The following is a 19,473-nucleotide window of genomic DNA, read 5'->3' on the forward strand; positions in this document are numbered from 1 at the left end:
TGCAGTGGGTCCCACCTTCCTCCTGATGGATGATAACGCACGGCCCCACGGAGCTGCCATCGTGGAGGAATACCTTGAAACAGAAGATATCAGGCGAATGGAGTGGCCTGCCTGTTCTAAACCCCATCGAGCACGTCTGGGATGCTCTCGGTCGATGTATCGCTGCACGTCTTCAAACCCCTACGACACTTCAGGAGTCCCGACAGGCACTGGTGCAAGAATGGGCGGCTACGCCCCAGCAGCTGCTCGACCACCCGCTCCAGAGTACGCCAATCCGTTGTGCGGCCTGTGTAGTGTGCATGGTGGTCATATCCCATATTAATGTCGGGGTACATGCGCAGGAAACAGTGGCGTTTTGTAGCACATGTGTTTATGGACAGTTTTTTCAACTTATCATACCGTGGACTTACAGATCTGTGTCGTGTGTATTCTCTATGTGCCTATGCTATCAGCGCCAGTTTTGCGTAGTGCCACGTTGTGTGGCACCACATTCTTCAGTTATCTTTAATTTATGAGCGTGAGTGTAGATGTACTGACACTGAATGTTATCCCACAGCAAGTGGCGCAGCTACGAGAGCGCCGTCTGTGTCTACACTTTAATCGGGAATGCTCCCACACAGAAGGCTCAGTATGGTGCAAAAGTGTGAAGCAGGCAGGCAACCATGCCACGGACAGGCTCTCGTGCCACCTACAGCCAAATGAGCGCGAGTGACAGGGATCAGATTGTGGCGGGATGGTTCTTTTGGAGAATCACCACACACGTTGGACGTGCTGCGTCAGTTGTGTAACGATGCTGATATCAGCAGTCACGTGAACGTTCTCATAAACCGTAGGTGACGTTCTGGACGTTGACGCAGCGCAGACGCCCACCAGTATCGTGGTATTGCAAGGGCAGCAGAGGCGAATGGTACAGCTACCAAGTGGCTCATGAGAAAGCTTGTGAGCCCAGACGTGTCAACAAGAACTGTTGCGAACTGTTTATTAGCAGTGGGGACAGGTACACGATTCGTGTGGTGTCGTCAGAAGATCGCTCGGGAGAGGAAATTGTGCGCCGTGGTCTTGAGCAATGAAGGTTCCATGGGACTGGAAGAAGGCCCAGTCATAGCAATCTATAAGAAAGGGTAGAAAATCGGATGCACATAGTTACTGGCCCATTTCACTGACATCGATTTGTTGTGTTCTGACATAGTGACCTTTATAGACTCTGAGAAGCTGATCTACAGAAACCAGCACGGTTTTAGGAAAAAGCGGTCATGCGAGACACAGCTGGACCTCTTTGTGCATGATATACAACAGGTTCTAGATACCAACTCCTAGGTTGATGCCATATTTCTCGACTTTCGAAAGGCGTTCGACTCAGTTCCGCACTGTCGCTTGCTCCAAAAAGTGCGCGCTTACGGTTTATCCGATGAGATATGCGATTGGATAGAACGTTTTCTAACAGACAGGGAGCAGTATATCGTCCTGATCGCGGAGACTTCAACAGAAACAAGGGTAACTTCAACTGTGCCCCAGGGCAGCGTAATAGGTTCGCTGCTTTTTGCGATATACATGAACGATATGGTTGATGGTATTGACTGTTTGCCGATGATGCTGTAGTCTACAGGAAAGTAGTATCAAAAGAAAGTTGTGAACATATCAATGAGGATTTGCAGAAAATAAATGCGTGGTGTAATGACTGGCAGTTATCTCTCAATATTAGTACGTGTAACCTACTGCGTATAACAAGGCGAAAATCCCCATTAATGTACGGGTACAAAATAAATGCCCAGTCTTTGGAAGCGGTAACATCCGTCAAGTATCTGGGTGTGACTATTCGAAATGATCTCAAATGGAATGATCAGATTACACAAGTAACGGGTAAGGCGAACTCTAGATTGCGTTGTATTGGTAAAATCTTGAAGCGACGAAGTCCTTCAACAAGGACAATGCGTTAGTTCGTCCAGTCTTAGAGTATTATTTGTCTGTATGGGACCCTTACCAGTGGGATCTGATTCAAGAGATTGAGAAGGTCCAAAGAAGAGCGGCAAGATTCGTTACTGGAACACTTATCTATCGCGAGAACGTTACAAATCTCATAGAAACTTTGAAGTAGGACACACTTGCAGATAGAAGGCGCGCTAAACGGAAGGGGCTGCCCACTAAATTCCGAAATCCGATCTTCACCGAGTATGTAGAGCATATATTATTACCACCAACTTTCAAATCGCACAATGATCACTATTCAAAGATAAGGAAAACTAGAGCTCGTACTGAGGCGTTCAGACAGTCGTTTTTCCCTCGCGCGATCCGCGAGTGGAACAGAGAGGGCGGAATATGACTTTGGCGCGAATTGTGCCCTCTGCCACACACCGCTTGGTGGCTAGCGGAGTATATACGTAGATGTAGAGGTTCTACCTGCACGCAAGTGATGGTCGCTTGCGCGTACGACGTAGACCTGGTCAGTGCTTTCTCTTAGAGTGCATTCGTCCAAGATATACTGACCCAAACCCAGGCCTTATGGTGTGGCGTGCACTAAGCTACAACTGGTGTTTTTGGAGGGGACGTTAATCAGCGCTCGGTACTTGCAGTATGTTGTTATACCCATTCTTCTGCCTTCTTTGAAAAAGAAAGGTAATGCATTGCTCCAACAAGATAGTGCCCGCCCACACGCTGCCCGTGTTGTGCAAGACGCGCCGCAGCTTCCCTGGCCACTACGATCTGCGGACTTGTCTCCAAACGAGCACGTGTGGGCTACGATGGGACGAGGAGTGACTGGTGCGGCTCATCAACCAACAACACGCTGAGCAGTCGTGGCATAACGTTTCCCTTTGTACGATCGACTGGATGCCAGATTCAGCGCCTGCATTGCCGCCTGTGTAGACTGCACCACGTACTAATATGGGTGTTCCAGCATGGTTCGATACCTCACACCTCAGAACCGCCTGTGCTATTGATGTGTAAATGTAATCATTTCGTGCACTCCATATACAGTGTTGCAACAATAAATGTTGAGTGAATTGGAAATCCCTGAAAGGGTGTACTAATTTTTTTTCCGCTATTGTACTTATCCGTCTGTGCGCGAAGATGCGACTTTTCAGGGTCTCATATCTTGGCTCCTATTCATAACAGAGGTAAGCGGTCATATGTTTTGGAGAACCCTTTGCCTAACGACCGTTTGTATATATATCGGAAGAACGGGCATACTGTAGGTGCCCTGCATTACAGTGTCAAAATTTAAACATTACATACGTCCTCCGGTCCAGCCAAATTGGGCAGATCGGTTGATTCTTCTGCGTTAGGAGCGGTCTAACACCGACCTTAGGCTCTATTTGTTCATCAGCGGTCCGTGAGAAAACCACTAAAAAAACCATGATTTTTGAGTACGAAAAGTACCAATTGTGGGAATGGCAACTTTTATGATTTATATTCATAGCAGATCGTCGAAATTTGTATCATAAATCCTTAAGACAATTTTCTGAGGACCTTGAAACTTTTTTCGAAATCATTATCCGTTATCGAGGTCTATGTTACAGACCTAACACACATAAAAATGCGCCTGATATTCGGTCTTAGGCGTAAATGTAATTTTAACTGACGTAGTGAACACATGGCAAGGACTATAGGCTCATCGAAATAGTTCTGACGTCACCAAACTAAGTTTTTAGTCGGCATCTTCTCATGAATAAAACCTTGTGACTTGCTGTCTCTAAGGTGGACATTTCATGCCTTCACAAATATGCCGAGCGTAGTGCTGGAAAAAATGTTCTGAAAAAGGTCTTAACATACCAAACTGAACTTAAAATCAATGTCAGAGATTTTATAAAATTGGCATGACTGAAAATTCAGTGAAATATTTTTAATAACATTTTTACAAATCATTAACTGCGAATTTTCGATGAAATGCGATCGGTGAACAAAGTATTCAGAAGAAATACAAACTATTTTGTCTTAATCTCTTACGATGCGAACTTATTTGTTATTTGAATGTATCGAAGTATACAGTATTTCCAAGCACATAAACAGTCAAAACTTTGGTGACGTACGTAATTCGTTTTATATAAGCAGCACACACTACTGTAGCAAGGAAAAGAAGGGGAGTAGCAGAAAAATACTCCTATCAGAGCACAAATATGGCGGATATGTTCCTCTCGGAAAGACTGACAGGGAAGTCAGTACCCATTCCGTCTTCCTCCCAAAACTTTTTGTGCTGGAACACAGCAGCAAAGAGACGGTGGCGGCGGCGGAGAGAGGAGGCAGTGGCAGTGTGAGAGGAAGGGAAAGGAGGCGGTGGTGATGGAGGAGAAAAAGACGTCAGTGAAAGAGAACGAGAAATAGATGGAGATAGGTGCACTGGGACCGAAAGAGACAACAGACAGTGGAACTTAAAAATACAGATGGGTCGATCATCCATAGTCTTGGGGGTCTGGACGCTCCCAGACCGGCAAATTGGGGAGTAAAATAGGGGAGGGCGCATTTTGGACCGAAAATTTAAAGATGCGTGTGCAGGAGCTGGACTACTCAGAATTATTAAGCTACCAACTTATGGTGGAGACAATAGTAGTGGGAAAGAAAGACAGAAGGAGACATTGTAAGAGGGAGAGAGAGAAATAGGGAGTGATAGTGGGATATACTGTAAATCAATGGGAGGTAAAGGAAACAGTGGGAAAGGGACATATGTGGATAGTGGCAGTTAGAGGGAGATGCTTTGTACGAACGCTTAACTACAAAGAGTGACTGGGTTAAATGATTTACAATGTTCTTGTTAAAAGAGTGAGAATGCATTCATCTGTCAAAAATTTTGGGCAGGAAGATGGGATGAGGATTGAGACAGCTGATTTCCCTCTTTCCTGTCTTTAAAAGAGGAAGAGCTTTTGTCCACTCATGTGGTAATTAATTACATGCAGTAAACCAAGTCGGCGTGTGAAACGCAGACATACCTCAGGCGTATAAACCGCGTGGAAAGGCCTCAGCTTCTCTCCACTCGGGACACTTAACAAAGAAAGAGAGTTTAAGAAAATAAACACCTTGTTCCCAATCGCGGATTCTTACTGCATACATAGTCACGATCTCAGTTATGTAGTTACAGGCCTACGGCTTGAATAATTAAAAAGTTAATAAGATTAATTGGTAAATTTATGCACGGAAAACAGTTTTCGCCTGTCGTAACTGTTATAGCATAGCACTCCATCTTCAGGTCACAAGTGGCCCATCGGGACCATCTGACCGCCATGTCATCCTCAGGTGAGGATGCGGATAGGAGGGGCGTGTGGTCAGCACACCGCTCTCCCGGCCGTTATGATTGTTTTCTCCGACCGGAGCTGCTACTATTCGGTCGAGTAGCGCCTCAATTGGCATCACGAGGCTGAGTGCATCCCAAAAATGGCAACAGCGTATGGCGGCCGGAATGGTCGCCGATCCAAGTGCTGGCCACGCCCGGCAGCGCTTAACTTCGGTGATCTCACGTGAACCGGTGTATCCACTGCGGCAAGGCCGTTACGTAAGTGTTATAAGATTCCTATATGTCATTTGGTTAACACCAGACACCAGGTCACAAGCAAGTTATTTGATGTCTGAGTGGATATCAATATGCACGGATATCTTTGGTGAAGTTGACTTTAAAGACAGAAGAAACCTCCACCGATCGTGAAGTTTTCTACCACTGTCCAGGACGATAAATTGGCGGAAAAAAATTAGAACTCAAAAAATAGAGTATTTGCAAGCAATTAAAGGTCTTTACACGGCTAGTCAGGCAGCAGTTAGAGTTGACGGTAAATTGAGTTCATGGTTCAGAGCAGTTTCAGGTGTAAGACAAGGCTGCAACCTGTCTCCACTGTTGTTCGTATTATTTATGGATCATATGTTAAAAACAATAGACTGGTTGGGTGAGATTAAGATATGTGAACACAAAATAAGCGGTCTTGCATATGCGGATGACTTAGTTGTGATTGCAGATTCGATTGAAAGTTTGCAGAGTAATATTTCAGAGCTAGATCAGAAATGTAAGGAATATGGTATGAAGATTAGCATCTCCAAAACGAAAGTAATGTCAGTGGGAAAGAAATATAAATGGATTGAGTGCCAAATAGGAGGAACAAAGTTAGAACAGGTGGACGGTTTCAAGTACTTAGGATGCATATTCTCACAGGATGGCAACATAGTGAAAGAACTGGAAGCGAGGTGTAGCAAAGTTAATGGAGTGAGCGCTCAGCTACGATCTACTCTCTTCTGCAAGAAGGAAGTCAGTACCAAGACTAAGTTATCTGTGCAGCGTTAAATCTTTCGACCAACTTTGTTGTATGGGAGCGAAAGCTGGGTGGACTCAGGTTACCTTATCAATAAGGTTGAGGTTACGGATATGAAAGTAGCTAGGATGATTGCAGGTACTAGTAGATGGGAACAATGGCAGGAGGGTGTCCACAAAGAGGAAATCAAAGAAAAACTGGGAATGAACTCTACAGATGTAGCAGTCAGGGCGAACAGGCTTAGATGGTGGGGTCATGTTACACGCATGGGAGAAGCAAGGTTACCCCATGAGACTCATGGGTTCAGCAGTAGAGGGTAGGAGGGGTCGGGGCAGACCAAGGAGAAGGTACCTGGATTCGGTTAAGAATGATTTTGAAGTAATAGGTTTAATATCAGAAGAGGCACCAATGTTAGCAATGAATAGGGGATCATGGAGGAATTTTATAAGGGGGGCTATGCTCCAGACTGAACGCCGAAAGGCATAATCAGTCTTAAATGATGATGATGAAAATAGAGTAATGAAATTTCGGGAACACATTTGTATAGGTAACAATTAAAGTGATTAACATTGCTAGATCACAGGTAATATAAGCGCGAGATAAGCCATTATAACTGTGAAAGCAGGTGCATGAACAACAGGTGTAACTGCAAGAATGTTCAACGCAAGTAAGCAAACATGCATGCATTGTGTTGTATAGGTGCGGTTGTCAGTTTGTAGGATGGAGTTCCACGCCAGTTTTACACTTGGTCGTTCCATATAGGAACGCTTAATGCTATTTGTGGGTAACACTGGAGTTGCTGCCCCATCATGTCTCATTTGTGCTCGACTGGAGACAGATCTGGTGTTCGAGCAGGTCAAGGCACATGTCGACATTTTGTACAGCATGTTCGTTTACAAGAGCGGTATGTGGGCGAGCGTTGTCCTGTTGTTGGAAAACACTCTCTGGAATGCTGTTCATTAATGACAGCATGACAGGCCGAATCACCAGGCTGCGTACAAATTTGCAGTCAGGGTGCGTGGGATGACCCCGAGAGTGCTCCTGCTGTCATTTGAAATCGAACCCCAGACCGTAACTCCAGGTGTATGTAAAGTGTGCCTAGCTCGCAGACAGTCTGGTTGAAAGTCCTCCATTGGCCTCCTCCTAACGAACGAATGGCCATCGCTGGCACCGAGAGAGAGAACCAGCTTTCATCGAAAAACACAACAGACCTCCACCCTGCCCTCGAATGAGTACTCACTTGGCACCACAGAAGTCGCAAATGGTGGTGGCTCGGGGTCATTGGAAAGCACGCTACAAGCCGTGTGGGTCGGAGATGTCCTTCAAGTAACCGATCTGTAACAGTTGTGCCATTGTTGTGCCAACTGTTGCTCAGATTTCTGCTGCAGATGCAATGCGCCATAGCCATACTCCAAACACGATGGTCTTCCCTCTCGGTAGTGCCAAGTGGCTGTCCAGAGCATGGTCGTACATTCTCGTGACCAGCGCTGCCAGTAATCACGTACAGTGGCTGAAATATCGCAGAAGGAACGTCCAGCTTCTCGAATCGTCAGAGACGAGGGTATGGTCAGGAGTCTTCCATGGAAGAGTAGGTGGACCACTCTTATTCTCCACACACAAAAACGTCCCGACGAACAGGGTGAGCAGCAATTAACAGCTGTTTGCTGATGTACAGGAAGATGGCGAGTATGGGTGGTGGGTGCGAATAATCTCTAACTCTGTATGAACATGCCTCTCAAGGCACAGCGGCACCGACCGACCGCCGTGTCATCCTCAGCCGTTAGGCGTTACTGGACGCAGATGTGGAGCGGCATTTGGTCAGCACACCGCTCTCCTGGCCGTTGTGAGCTTTTGTGACGAGAGCCGCTACTTCTCAGTCAAGCAGCTATTAAACTGGCTGTCGTGTACATAGTTCCGTGTAGTCAGCGCGTACACAACTTTCCCACTTGCGCGCTCCGCTAAGCACAACAGTGCAGGCGCAGCGCTCGTCCGTCTCCGCACTACGAGATGGCGCTGCCTTAGAGATGGACCAAATTTTGCTTCCACCGATCCGTGTATTAATATGTAACGCAGCCAATGAGATTACTGCTAACGTAGAACCTTTTCTCCTCGCGGATCACACTCGCGCATTGATACATGAACGCGCGAGGTATTATAACGAGTGTACAGACCTCCGATTAGTCAGTCTGTACCAGTCTGCATTTGTCTGCACCAGTCTGTACCAGTCTATAGTCAAGTTTCAGTCTGTGCCTAATAAGATTACCCATATTCCTGTACATAGCTATGAAGATAAATGAATAGACACTTTTGTCAAGTATCAGAGATATGTGAGAATAAGATTAACGTACCAAGACCAAAGGAACTTCAGATTGTCAATTGTAAACAGCATCCAGAATCAAGTTACGTAATGTCTATGCTTTTTATTATTTTAACAAATGTGTGTGAAAATTAATCAAGTTCTGTTTAAAGTTGGTCACCGTCAATCTGCTACTCTAAGCGTGCAAGTGGCATTTCTATCTTCTGACCTAACGGCAGAAGATAAACGCGCCACGATAAGACCCGAGACATATTGCTGACACTCGCCTACTTCGTTAGAGCAACAAGTAAAATAATCTGATGGTGTGTGTACTGAAGGTCTTACAGTACGCACACCACACTGGCCTCACAGGCTGATTGCACACTGTTTGGCAACAGTGTTCGGCAGACCCCAAATGGTCACCCACCCGAGCGGTAGCCAAGTCCGACAGCGCTAAGCTTCGGTGATCCGGTGGGAACCGATGTTACCACTGTGGCAACGCCATTCGACGCTAAATGGTTAGACACAGGGAGTGCTTCTTCGTAGAGCCGGGCAGCTGGATTTGGCATTCGCCAGGCTGAAGTGAGTTGTGTCTGGGCTAGTGGTCGTCCCACCGTAGAGCCTCCTGGAGCGTCGCTGTGCTGTGGAAAATGGTTTGGATCCACTTTTGCCTTGGACAGTAATTTATTTCTTGACTAGTCAGGTGTTTTGGTATTGGGAAGATGGCTGATTATGTGGGTAATACCCATTTTCATGCTTTGCAATTCCTTATGCTTTTACTTGTGGCGCTGTTCGCTGTGTATTTTAGGAAGTGCCTTTTAAGCTGTGATATGAAGATATATGTTACCTTCATTTTTTTAAAAAGGAAAAGGAAATACAAAACGTTCCAGCTGATTTCCTAGCAAGTGTTGTTTAAGATGCCTGTTTCTGACGTAAGCTTGATCTTGATAGGGAATGAGCTCTTTCTATGATGCTAAGACTGAAATGTGTCGAATTTTTTCATTTTGAGAATACTATAAGGCACATAGGCAGTCGTCTGCGGGTTGAACAGCAAAGGAAACGAGTACTAGTGGTACAAGATACCTTCCGCCATGCACCGTAGGGTGGTTGGGAGGCAATGTATGTAGATGTAAATGTAGATGTATAGAGTAGAATGTGCTGTCCTCTGAAGCAGGTGTGTGTGTGTGTGTGTGTGTGTGTGTGTGTAATGTAACACTGATGAGTGGTGTGAAATAAAGCTTTACGTGTAGTTTACTGTGTTTCAATCGTCTTAAACAGTAGAAAGTAGAGAGAAAGTGTTACTTACCACAGTTTTGCCAAATGGGACCAGTCTAACGGTGATACGATCTGGAGCCTGTCTATAAGCCGGAAGCAGCTGGTTTATGAAGAATCCTCTGCACACTGGGCACAGCGTTTCATAGTAGACGCCAACTGTCGCTGTGGTATCAGCAAATACCTGTAACGTTATATCTTCCGTAACGACTGGCAGTACACATACATGATGGAAAAGAGCCACCGTTGTACAACAACCGAGCTTTAAAACTGCTGCGGAAGCAAAGGGAACTTCACAGCAAACATAAACATAGCCAAAGCCTTGCAGACAAACAAAAGCTATGCGAAGCGAAATGTAGTGTGAGGAGGGCTATGCGAGAGCCGTTCAATGAATTCGAAAGTAAAGCTCTATGTACTGACTTGGCAGAAAGTCCTAAGAAATTCTGGTCTTATGTCAAAGCGGTAGGTGGATCAAAACAAAATGTCCAGACACTCTGTGACCAAAATGGTACTAAAACAGAGGATGACAGACTAAAGGCCGAAATACTAAATGTCTTTTTCCAAAGCTGTTTCACAGGGGATGACTGCACTGTAGTTCCTTGTCTAGATTGTCGCACAGATGACAAAATGGTAGATATCGAAATAGACGACAGAGGAATAGAGAAACAATTAAAATCGCTCAAAAGAGGTAAGGCCGCTGGACCTGATGGGATATCAGTTCTATTTTACACAGAGTACGCGAAGGACATGTTTTTTGCTCGAGTATCATGTCGTTTTTGGAAACCCAGAATCTACTATGTAGGAATCAACATGGATTCCGGAAACAGCGATCGTGTGAGACCCATCTCGCTTTATTTGTTCATGAGACCCAGAAAATATTAGATACAGGCTCCCAGGTATATGCTATTTTTCTTGACTTCCGGAAGGCGTTCGATACAGTTCCGCACTGTCGCCTGATAAACAGAGTAAGAGCCTACGGAATATCGGACCAGCTGTGTGGCTGGATTGAAGAGTTTTTAGCAAACAGAACACAGCATGTTGTTATCAATGGAGAGACGTCTACAGACGTTAAAGTAACCTCTGGCATCGGCCGGTGTGGCCGTGCGGTTCTAGGCACTTCAGTCTGGAACCGCGTGACCGCTACGGTCGCAGGTTCGAATCCTGCCTCGGGCATGGATGTATTAATTAATTAATCAAGTTCTGTTTAAAGTTGGTCACCGTCAATCTGCTACTCTAAGCGTGCAAGTGGCATTTCAATCGTCTGACCTAATGGGGGAAGATAAACACGCCACGATAAGACCACGAGACATATTGCTGACATTCGCCTACTTCGTTAGAGCAACAAGTCAAATAATCTGATGGTGTGTGTACCGAAGGTCTTACAGTACGCACACCACAGTAGCGGTCGCGCGGTCCCACACTGAAGCGCCTAGGACCGCTCGGCAACACCGGCCGGCGCAACCACTCCATTATGAAAAAATTACCGTTTGGCGCGCAGTAACATGAACGCGCATCATCTCATTCTTTGCGTGAGGTGTTCTTCGCTACTAACGATCATTTTATACGAGCACAGTAGCCGCGAGGAGTGGCCGTGTGGTTTGAGGCGCTTTGTCACGGATTGCGCGGCACCTCCCGCCGGAGGTTCGAGTCCTCCCTTGGGGCATGGGTGTGTGTGTTGCTCTTAGCGTAAGTTAGTTTAAGTAATGTGTAAGTGTAGGGACCGATGACCTCAGCAGCTTGGTCCCTTAGGAATTTAGACACATTTGAACATTTTGGCGAGCGTAGTGCAGTTTCTGATTCGTGATCGGACGAGAACAGTGGACGCTACACACTATGGAAAGCTATATTGTACATGTATCACAAAGAATCGAAGTTTTAAGGAAGCAGTTTTTCATTTCATAGTTTTCCACCGTAGTTTAGCGTAGAGAAACCTGCAAGGAGAACTTATCTCATGCGCTGGAAATACGTTTCTTACAAGGAGATAGTAATAGCGTTGCATTCCATGCGAGTAATAGGTCGGATACCGCAACGATCTGACGTTATAGCTTGTTTTAAATGCAGAACCTTATAGCCTTAGAAGTGCATGTGTTTATGTTCTCTCTTACTAATACCTTCTCGATAATGACCCCATACACTAGAATAATATTTTAGAATTGATGCCGCAGATGATTTACGTAAAAGGCTGCAAACTCCGTTCGTCTGGAGCTCCACCATGCATAAAGAATATCCGTTTCTTGTTCTTAACCGTCTGTTGTATCATCACAACAGTTTCACATCTACTGCACACGGAAAAGCCGTGCTAATCTCCTCAATTTCGCGCATCTGGAGAAATCTTGTGCTCTTGGATGGCTACTGGGCAGCAGTTACGTACTCGATTCGCTGTGTTCCTTCACGAAACGTCGAATGTAGAGGTCTTCTTCTAGTCAGCTGCAGATTAAATCGGTGACGGTGGCCGGTGTGAGTGGCAGAGCGGTTCTAGGCGTTACAGTCTGGAACCGCGCGACCGCTACGCTCGCAGGTTCGAATCCTGCCTCGGGCAAAAATGTGTGTGATGTCCTTAGGTTAGTTAGGTTTAAGTAGTTCTAAGTTCTAGGGGACTGATGAGCTTAGATGGTAAGTCCCATAGTGCTCAGAGCTATTTGAACCATTTTTGAAGAACCATTACCCAGTGCAGATTTTTGCCAAGAGCAAGATTTATATGTTGTAGTTTCGTTTTCGAAATGTGGAACAAGAGTGCGCCCAGGTAATTACTACTCCTAACATATTCCATGCAATGCCAATGTGAATGTAAAACGTCAGTTGTTTCCCGGTAGAAACAAGATTGTATTTAAAGCGGAATTTTATGTGGTCATGCAACAGAACGGTTCCAAATTGTTCTGTTGACACACGTGTTCTATCGATACTTAGTAACGCTGACTGTAAAGTACGCAGAACATCTGCAACTCCAGCGGTCCAGTCCTCGGTCAGTTTGGTCGTTTCGCACGCCACCCTGGCCAGCACTGAGTGTCACTGGCAGATGGCAGCGCTGAACAGTCGGTCGTGGAGTAACGGCTACTCTCCTCGTTTTACTGTCACTGTTAATGCATGTCACCAAACCGAATATCGCATTAGAGTGATTTTGGGCCGCCCTATCGAGTGAGCACGAAAAATTCTGCTTTAAGAAATGATTTCTGTTTATACTGGGAAACAGACCAAAGTTTGGTGCAGCATGAAAAACATGATGAGCAGTACTTGTTTGGGCTGACTCTTGCTAGACATTGCGAAAAACGCCAACATAACTGTTGTAAGGTGTCAGGCAAATCCAACACCTTCCATGAAAACCCTGACATGATAGAAAATCCGGCAGTATGTCACTTAGCTCCGAATAAATCCTGACATTAAATAATACGATCAACGAGTGCGCAAATGGAATACCACAGACTAACACAAGAACGCCTAAATGCATGTGATACCTTCCCACTGTGAAACAGACGCAGTTCCGAGGGAAGAAACGAGAACAGAAGCCAAGAGCAGACCGTGTTAAGCTAGAAGGCCCTATGATAAGGGACGGACATCCACATCGCGGCTGACCGCCAGGACCACCCCCCCCAGCCCATGTTAAAAGATAGAGCCCTCCGGAAGAACAGTATAGATCTTACTGTAACACTAAAAGGGCTACATCAGCTGAAAGTTTTAGCGTGAGACTATACGCGTCTCTGTTACGTAGCAAACATTAAAAACATTTCCCCACCACTAAAAATATGTTTCTCATTGGATAGACAGAACTTTTGTAGGCGGAGCTTAAGGTTAACATTGAGACCCTGATTGGTCAGTTGAAAACACAGCCAGATAGCTTTTCTTAAACCAACTTCAGTAAATTGTAGTAAGGAGAAGTTAGACAGAGTTGCTACCGAAACAGTGAGGTGTGTGGAGCTGCGCCGCCCGCCGCACCCTGATGCTGCCTAACCAACAACAAGGTAATGAACACACGCGATGCCACATAAGAGTCATAAGGCTTCACTCAGAACTGCAGAAGTCTCATCTGTTCCATCCCCTTTTTGTGTAATACTAGTGTTGATCGTCAATTAAAGCTCATGGTATTCACATTTTCTACTAGAAGTTAAAATCTGAAACCCAATGATTTTTCTGTTATATAATTATTGAGAAGCCACATCAGCCACTGTAATTTACGACAAGTTAAATAAGTAACTAAACATAATTGAGGGTCACTGTAGACCGTTTTGATAGTTTTCTCTTTTATGAAACTTAACTCAAACATAGATTATAGATATGATATGGCATAGGTCATCCTTCGATCCATTGTAGAACTTGGAAGCCCATTCAGGGAATATTCGTTCAAATTTTTGTTGAATGCAGTTGGTTTTTATCATCCTGTATTAAAATATTTCCTTTTACCAATAGTGCAATTTATAAACAATGTTTTGTGAGTAGAATAAAATTTCCAATGGTAAACTTAACTGCTAACTAAAAATAGGAAAGCCTTGAACCCCTTCCATTACATTTAGTTAGTATTAAGATTCTTTTACAGGGAGTGTAGTGGAGCTGACGCTGAAATCATTAGGTATTTGATTATATCATCGCTAGTCTCACTGAACTCTTCTGAACTCTACATGTCATGTGTGGTCTGGCGTCTCCTTACCAGCAACAGGTCCCATGTTCAAACTAGTCAATTCCCTAAAAAACACGCTCAGAGCGTCGTTGCGCGAAAGTCGTAGGGAGACACGACTTAGAGCAAACAGACACCACGCAGAATGTTAGACTGTTCGTAGGAGTCCGTGCTGGAAAATGATCTTCGACCAAAATAGACCATACTGTAAAGCAGATCAAATTGTTACGTAATGTGATTTCTTCATATTCTTGAATCATTTTTAATAAACAAAACATTTTTTTCAATTTCAACTATTAACTGTATGAAAATGCAAGTCGTTAAAACAAATTAAAATTCCTTACCAAAATGTGTAAGATCAAATGGAAAAAATACTTTTTTTATTTCTCTATCTACCTACGTTTTTCAGGATATATCGTTTCTTATCTCTCTGCAAATTATAGTTCATTTTCATGCGATTAGTGAGTGGAAACAAAAACATTTTATTTTCATTTAGACGAAAATGGTCAAATGTGTGTGAATTTCTAAGGGACCGAACTGTTGAGGTCATTGGTCCCTAGACTTACACACTACTTAAACTAACTTATGCATGAACAACACACACACACACACATGCCCGATGGAGGACTCGAACCTCCGGCGGGAGGGGCTGTGTAAACCGTGACACGGCGCCTCAAACCACGCGGCCACTCCGTGCGGCTTCATTTAGTCAATTATGACACAATATCTTTGGTTGAAATTTCCATTTCGTAGTAAACTAGCTTACCACCCGCTGCTTTGCTTATGTAGACTGTATGGTCTCAACAGTTTTTTTTTTATTTAATGGAATTATGTTTTTCACAAAACGCAACATCACCTAAACTTTCCACGCTAATTTCAGCCATAGAAGCAGAGTCTTTTCCGGATGCACTTCTGACCAAAAAGCGGTTCTGGTAGCTGTAGCCGGAGCTCCTTGTTAAACTTGCCTTATGAGTTCTCGTGGTGGCAGTTGCATAGAGAGTCTCATCCCCTAACATACGTTTTCTTACAAGCCACAAACCGATTTTTATAAATTTAAATTAAAAGAAAATTTTTTATATGACGAAATACTTTCATAAAAATTTCATTCCCTATATCACTCTGTCGGCAACGGCCTTTCCGCAGTGGATACACGGAATCCCGTGAGATCACCGAAGTTAAGCGCTGTCGGGCGTGGCTGGCACTTTGATGGGTGACAATCCAGCCGCCATGTGCTGTTGCCATTTTTTGGGGTGCACTCAGCCTCGTGATGCCAATTGAGGAGCTACTCGACCGAATAGTAGCTGCTCCGGTTAAAAGGAAACCATCATAACGACCGGGAGAGCGGTGTGCTGACCCACGCCCCTCCTATCCGCATCCTCCACTGAGGATGACACGGCGGTCAGATGGTCCAGATGGGCCACTTGTGACCGGAAGACGGAGTGCATACATCACTGTGTCAGAGGCTGTATTTCCAAAAAAAAACTCTGAAAAACATATTTTTTTATTTGTAACTGACAAGCGCAATACAAATTTTCACAGCTTTAGCTTTGAAAATTTTTTCATAGTGACACGTTTTATTTCCATAAAAGCTTAGGGGTTGAACTTCGAAATAGACAGAAACACTTATTTTTTAGTTCTAAGTTGCAAGTCAAACTCCAATTTTCATTGATTTAAATTGCTCTGGTACTTCTTTAATAATGATTTATTTTCAAGAAAGCTTTCATTCACAGTTAGACCTCCATGCAACATCCGCCCCGTTAGTAGCCGGCACGGTAGCTCAGCGTGTTCGGTCAGAGGGTTAGCTGCCCTCTCCAACAAAAAAACTGAGTTAATCGATCAACAACGAACTTCAAACGGATGTCTTACGACGTCCGCCCCGAGCAGACGCAACGAACACAAGTGAACAAAATGAGAAAAAAAAAAGTGGTCAGCGCAACGGACTGTCATTCCAAGGGGACTGGGTTCGATTCCCGCCTGGGTCGGAGATTTTGTCCGCTCAGGGACTGGGTGTTGTGTTGTCTCTATCATCGTCATCTAATCCCCATCGACGCGCAAATCGCCGAACCGGCGGAAACTCAAAAGACTTGCACCAGGCGACCGGTCCACCCCACGGGAGGCCCTAGTCACACGACGACTCCATTTACCTCCATAGGAGTTAAATTTCCAGAATTGCTAAAACACGTATTTCTTTATTTATGATCAAGAAACCATTCTCCAATTTTAGTTGCTGGATACTTAGCAGTGATAGGAAATCTTTTAATCTTCAATTCCGACTTTTCCGTACTTTAATTTTACTTCCTTTTTTTTTACTACTGGCCATTAAAATTGCTACACCACATAGTTGTCGTGCTACAGATGCGAAATTTAACCGACAGGAAGAAGATGCTGTGATATGCAAATAATTAGCTTTTCAGAGCATTCACACAAGGTTGGACCCGGTGGCGACACCTACAACGTGCTGACATGAGGACAGTTTTCAACCGATTTCTCATACACAAACAGCAGTTGACCGGCGTTGCCTAGTGAAACGTTGTTGTGATGCCTGGTGTAAGGAGGAGAAATGCGTACCATCACGTTTCCGACTTTGATAAAGATCGGATTGTAGCCTATCGCGATTGCAGTTTATCGTATCGCGACATTGCTGCTCGCGTTGGTCGAGATCCAATGACTGTTAGCAGAATATGGAATCGGTGGGTTCAAGAGAGTAATTCGGAACGCCGTGCTGGATGAACTGTGGTATCGTGTTGAAGCTGTATGGGCAGCTGTACCTGTACACGCCATCCAAGCTCTGTTTGACTCAATGCCCAGGCTTATCAAGGCCGTTATTACGGCCAGGGATGGTTGTTCTGGGTACTGATTTCTCAGGATATACGCACCCAAATTGTGTGAAAATGTAATCACATGTCAGTTCTAGTATACTATTTTTGTCCAGTGAATACCCGTTTATCATCTGCATTTCTTCTTGGTGTAGCAATTTTAATGGCCAGTAGTGTACTTATTCATTTGAGATCTGTTGCATACTGCATTAGAAAATAGATGTATGGGCACTAATCTACTTCTATAGGAAGTAAATTTGGTTATGCGATTCCATGAGGATCCGTTTGTTAGGCATCAAGTATCTTGCAAATTTTTTTTTCATTGTCTTGATAAAATTGTATGGAGAAACAAGCGCCCATCACTTTTACAGTGATCCTCGAATTTCATGCTAAGGAACGAAGGAAGACATTGGGAAGTACTTACTTGTGCGTGAAGCAAGATGGCGAGACCGAACGCAGAGAGAACACCCCGTGGCAGAAACATCTTGGCGGTGTGGCGGCGGCGACAGTCCAGGGAAGGGCAGCTCTGTCCATTTATACGCTGCCCGCCGGCTGGTGTGCGTCGGAAAGGAAACAAAACCTCACCGACGGGTGTTGCGTATGTTGCGTAGAAACGCAGCTGCGTCGAGGTGACTCCGTGCCAAGCAGGAAAACGTGTAATCTCTCGCGAGGCGATAACACACCCCGCTACAGAGGTCAGCAGACTTGTTCCATTGCGGAGCGGGTAACTGGCAGACTCACGCGATCGATGACCGCACCGTGCTTTAGGCAAGCCAGAACGGAAGCTCGCAAAAACCACAGAATAACACTCGATCATAAAAAGACACTGGTCTGTGTCATTCCCATAGAAAAGCTTGCATTCTGCCACGGGTGACATCTTAACAGAGAGAAACAAAGTAACAAGATATCAGTACCAGACGAGGAAAATTATGCATTACTCAATGACGTCAGTGTATCATTACATTTTCCAATCAACGATGCAGAAAACCCTCTCCTTAAAATTAAACCAATAAACAGCGCTCGGCCGCAAAATTATTTGACCTACGTTTCGGCCACTTCTAAGAGTGCCTTCATCAGAAATAAATCATTGAAACTGGCCTATAACATGAGTGTAAAGTTTTAGGGAAAAAATGTTTTTATAAGTTTAAGTACTGACTAACAGTATAAAAAGAAAAGGCACAGTACTTACATGTCACGTATAAAGTAAATATTAAGCGATAAAGCTTTAGTCACAGAATTCTGAAATGGAAACCATAGACGGCAACCCACTGCAGGCTGCTCACACCTATCGAGCTGCAGTAGCATCAGACCTCTGAGGCGCCCGGCAGGTGAACATTACGCCAAAAGTGCCATCTAGTAGCCGCAAATACAAACAGGCTTCTTAACATTCGAAATGTAGACAGGCCAATATTGTGATGAACATTATTTAATATATGAAGTAAGAGGCAATATTTTATCTGTCAGCAGCAGACATGGTAACAATTTGTCTACATAAGAGCCTAGAAGTACAGTTTAAAGGCTGAAAACGCCATTAAAGAATTACAAAGGGAGCTGAATAACTCAGCGAGTAGAAATAACGATGTAATATGGAATGTAGATAATATAAACCATTTAATGAACAAGAAATTATAAATCAACTTAGAAAAAATATTTCGGTAACTGCACGAAGGAACGCGAAATCAAATATCAAGCAACGGCTTTATACCGTTGAAGAAGCTTCTATTACGTAGTTGTAGCTGCTCATTAAGAAGGAAGCCATTTCGAGCAAGATGTTTTAAAAACTTTCTAATTCTTCGAGAACATTTAATCTACGCCTTTCTTCTCAGTGTGCAGAATGTTGATGTCGTGAACAGCTTAGGCGAATGATCTGTAATCAGAAGGTGGTCGGCAAAAGACTAATTCTGAGTGCTAGTACCATTTTTTCTTTAAAGATATTGGTATCTGACTGTAAAATCACGTCTTGTTTGTCCTACGTAGTAAGAAGAGCAGGTGTCGCAAAGAATTTTATAGACACCAGAGTCTTTCAAAGGGGAACGGGTCGATTTTAAGTTATGAACACATTTTTTTCAAACTATTATTGGTTGAAAAGGCAACATTACAGTTGTATTTATTACGAAGAAGGCGTTGTATCTGACAGAAGATGGACCTCAAGAAAGGAATAGAGAAAAACTTCTTCTTTAGACTGGACTCAATGATAGAGGTGCCGTGTCGGCGCTACGCGTTACGCTGCTGACGGCCTCTGTAATACTATTGGGTTTA

General features: G+C 44.3%; 1 protein-coding gene across 1 annotated transcript in view; it reads right to left on the bottom strand.

Moving 5' to 3' along the window:
* Positions 1-17,794, bottom strand: part of LOC124551015 (gamma-interferon-inducible lysosomal thiol reductase-like) — a 39,903-nt gene extending 22,109 nt beyond the window's left edge. Inside the window, exons 1-2 of the mRNA XM_047125860.1 lie at positions 17,639-17,794; positions 9,827-9,976 (exon numbers count right to left, since the gene is read on the bottom strand). Coding sequence (XP_046981816.1) covers positions 9,827-9,976; positions 17,639-17,698 — 210 coding nt within the window. The 5' untranslated portion in view covers positions 17,699-17,794. The remainder of the gene's footprint in view (positions 1-9,826; positions 9,977-17,638) is intronic.
* Positions 17,795-19,473: the final 1,679 nt, after the last annotated feature.

This window comes from Schistocerca americana, chromosome 9, assembly GCF_021461395.2.
Source record: "Schistocerca americana isolate TAMUIC-IGC-003095 chromosome 9, iqSchAmer2.1, whole genome shotgun sequence".
NCBI classification, from domain to species: domain Eukaryota; kingdom Metazoa; phylum Arthropoda; class Insecta; order Orthoptera; family Acrididae; genus Schistocerca; species Schistocerca americana.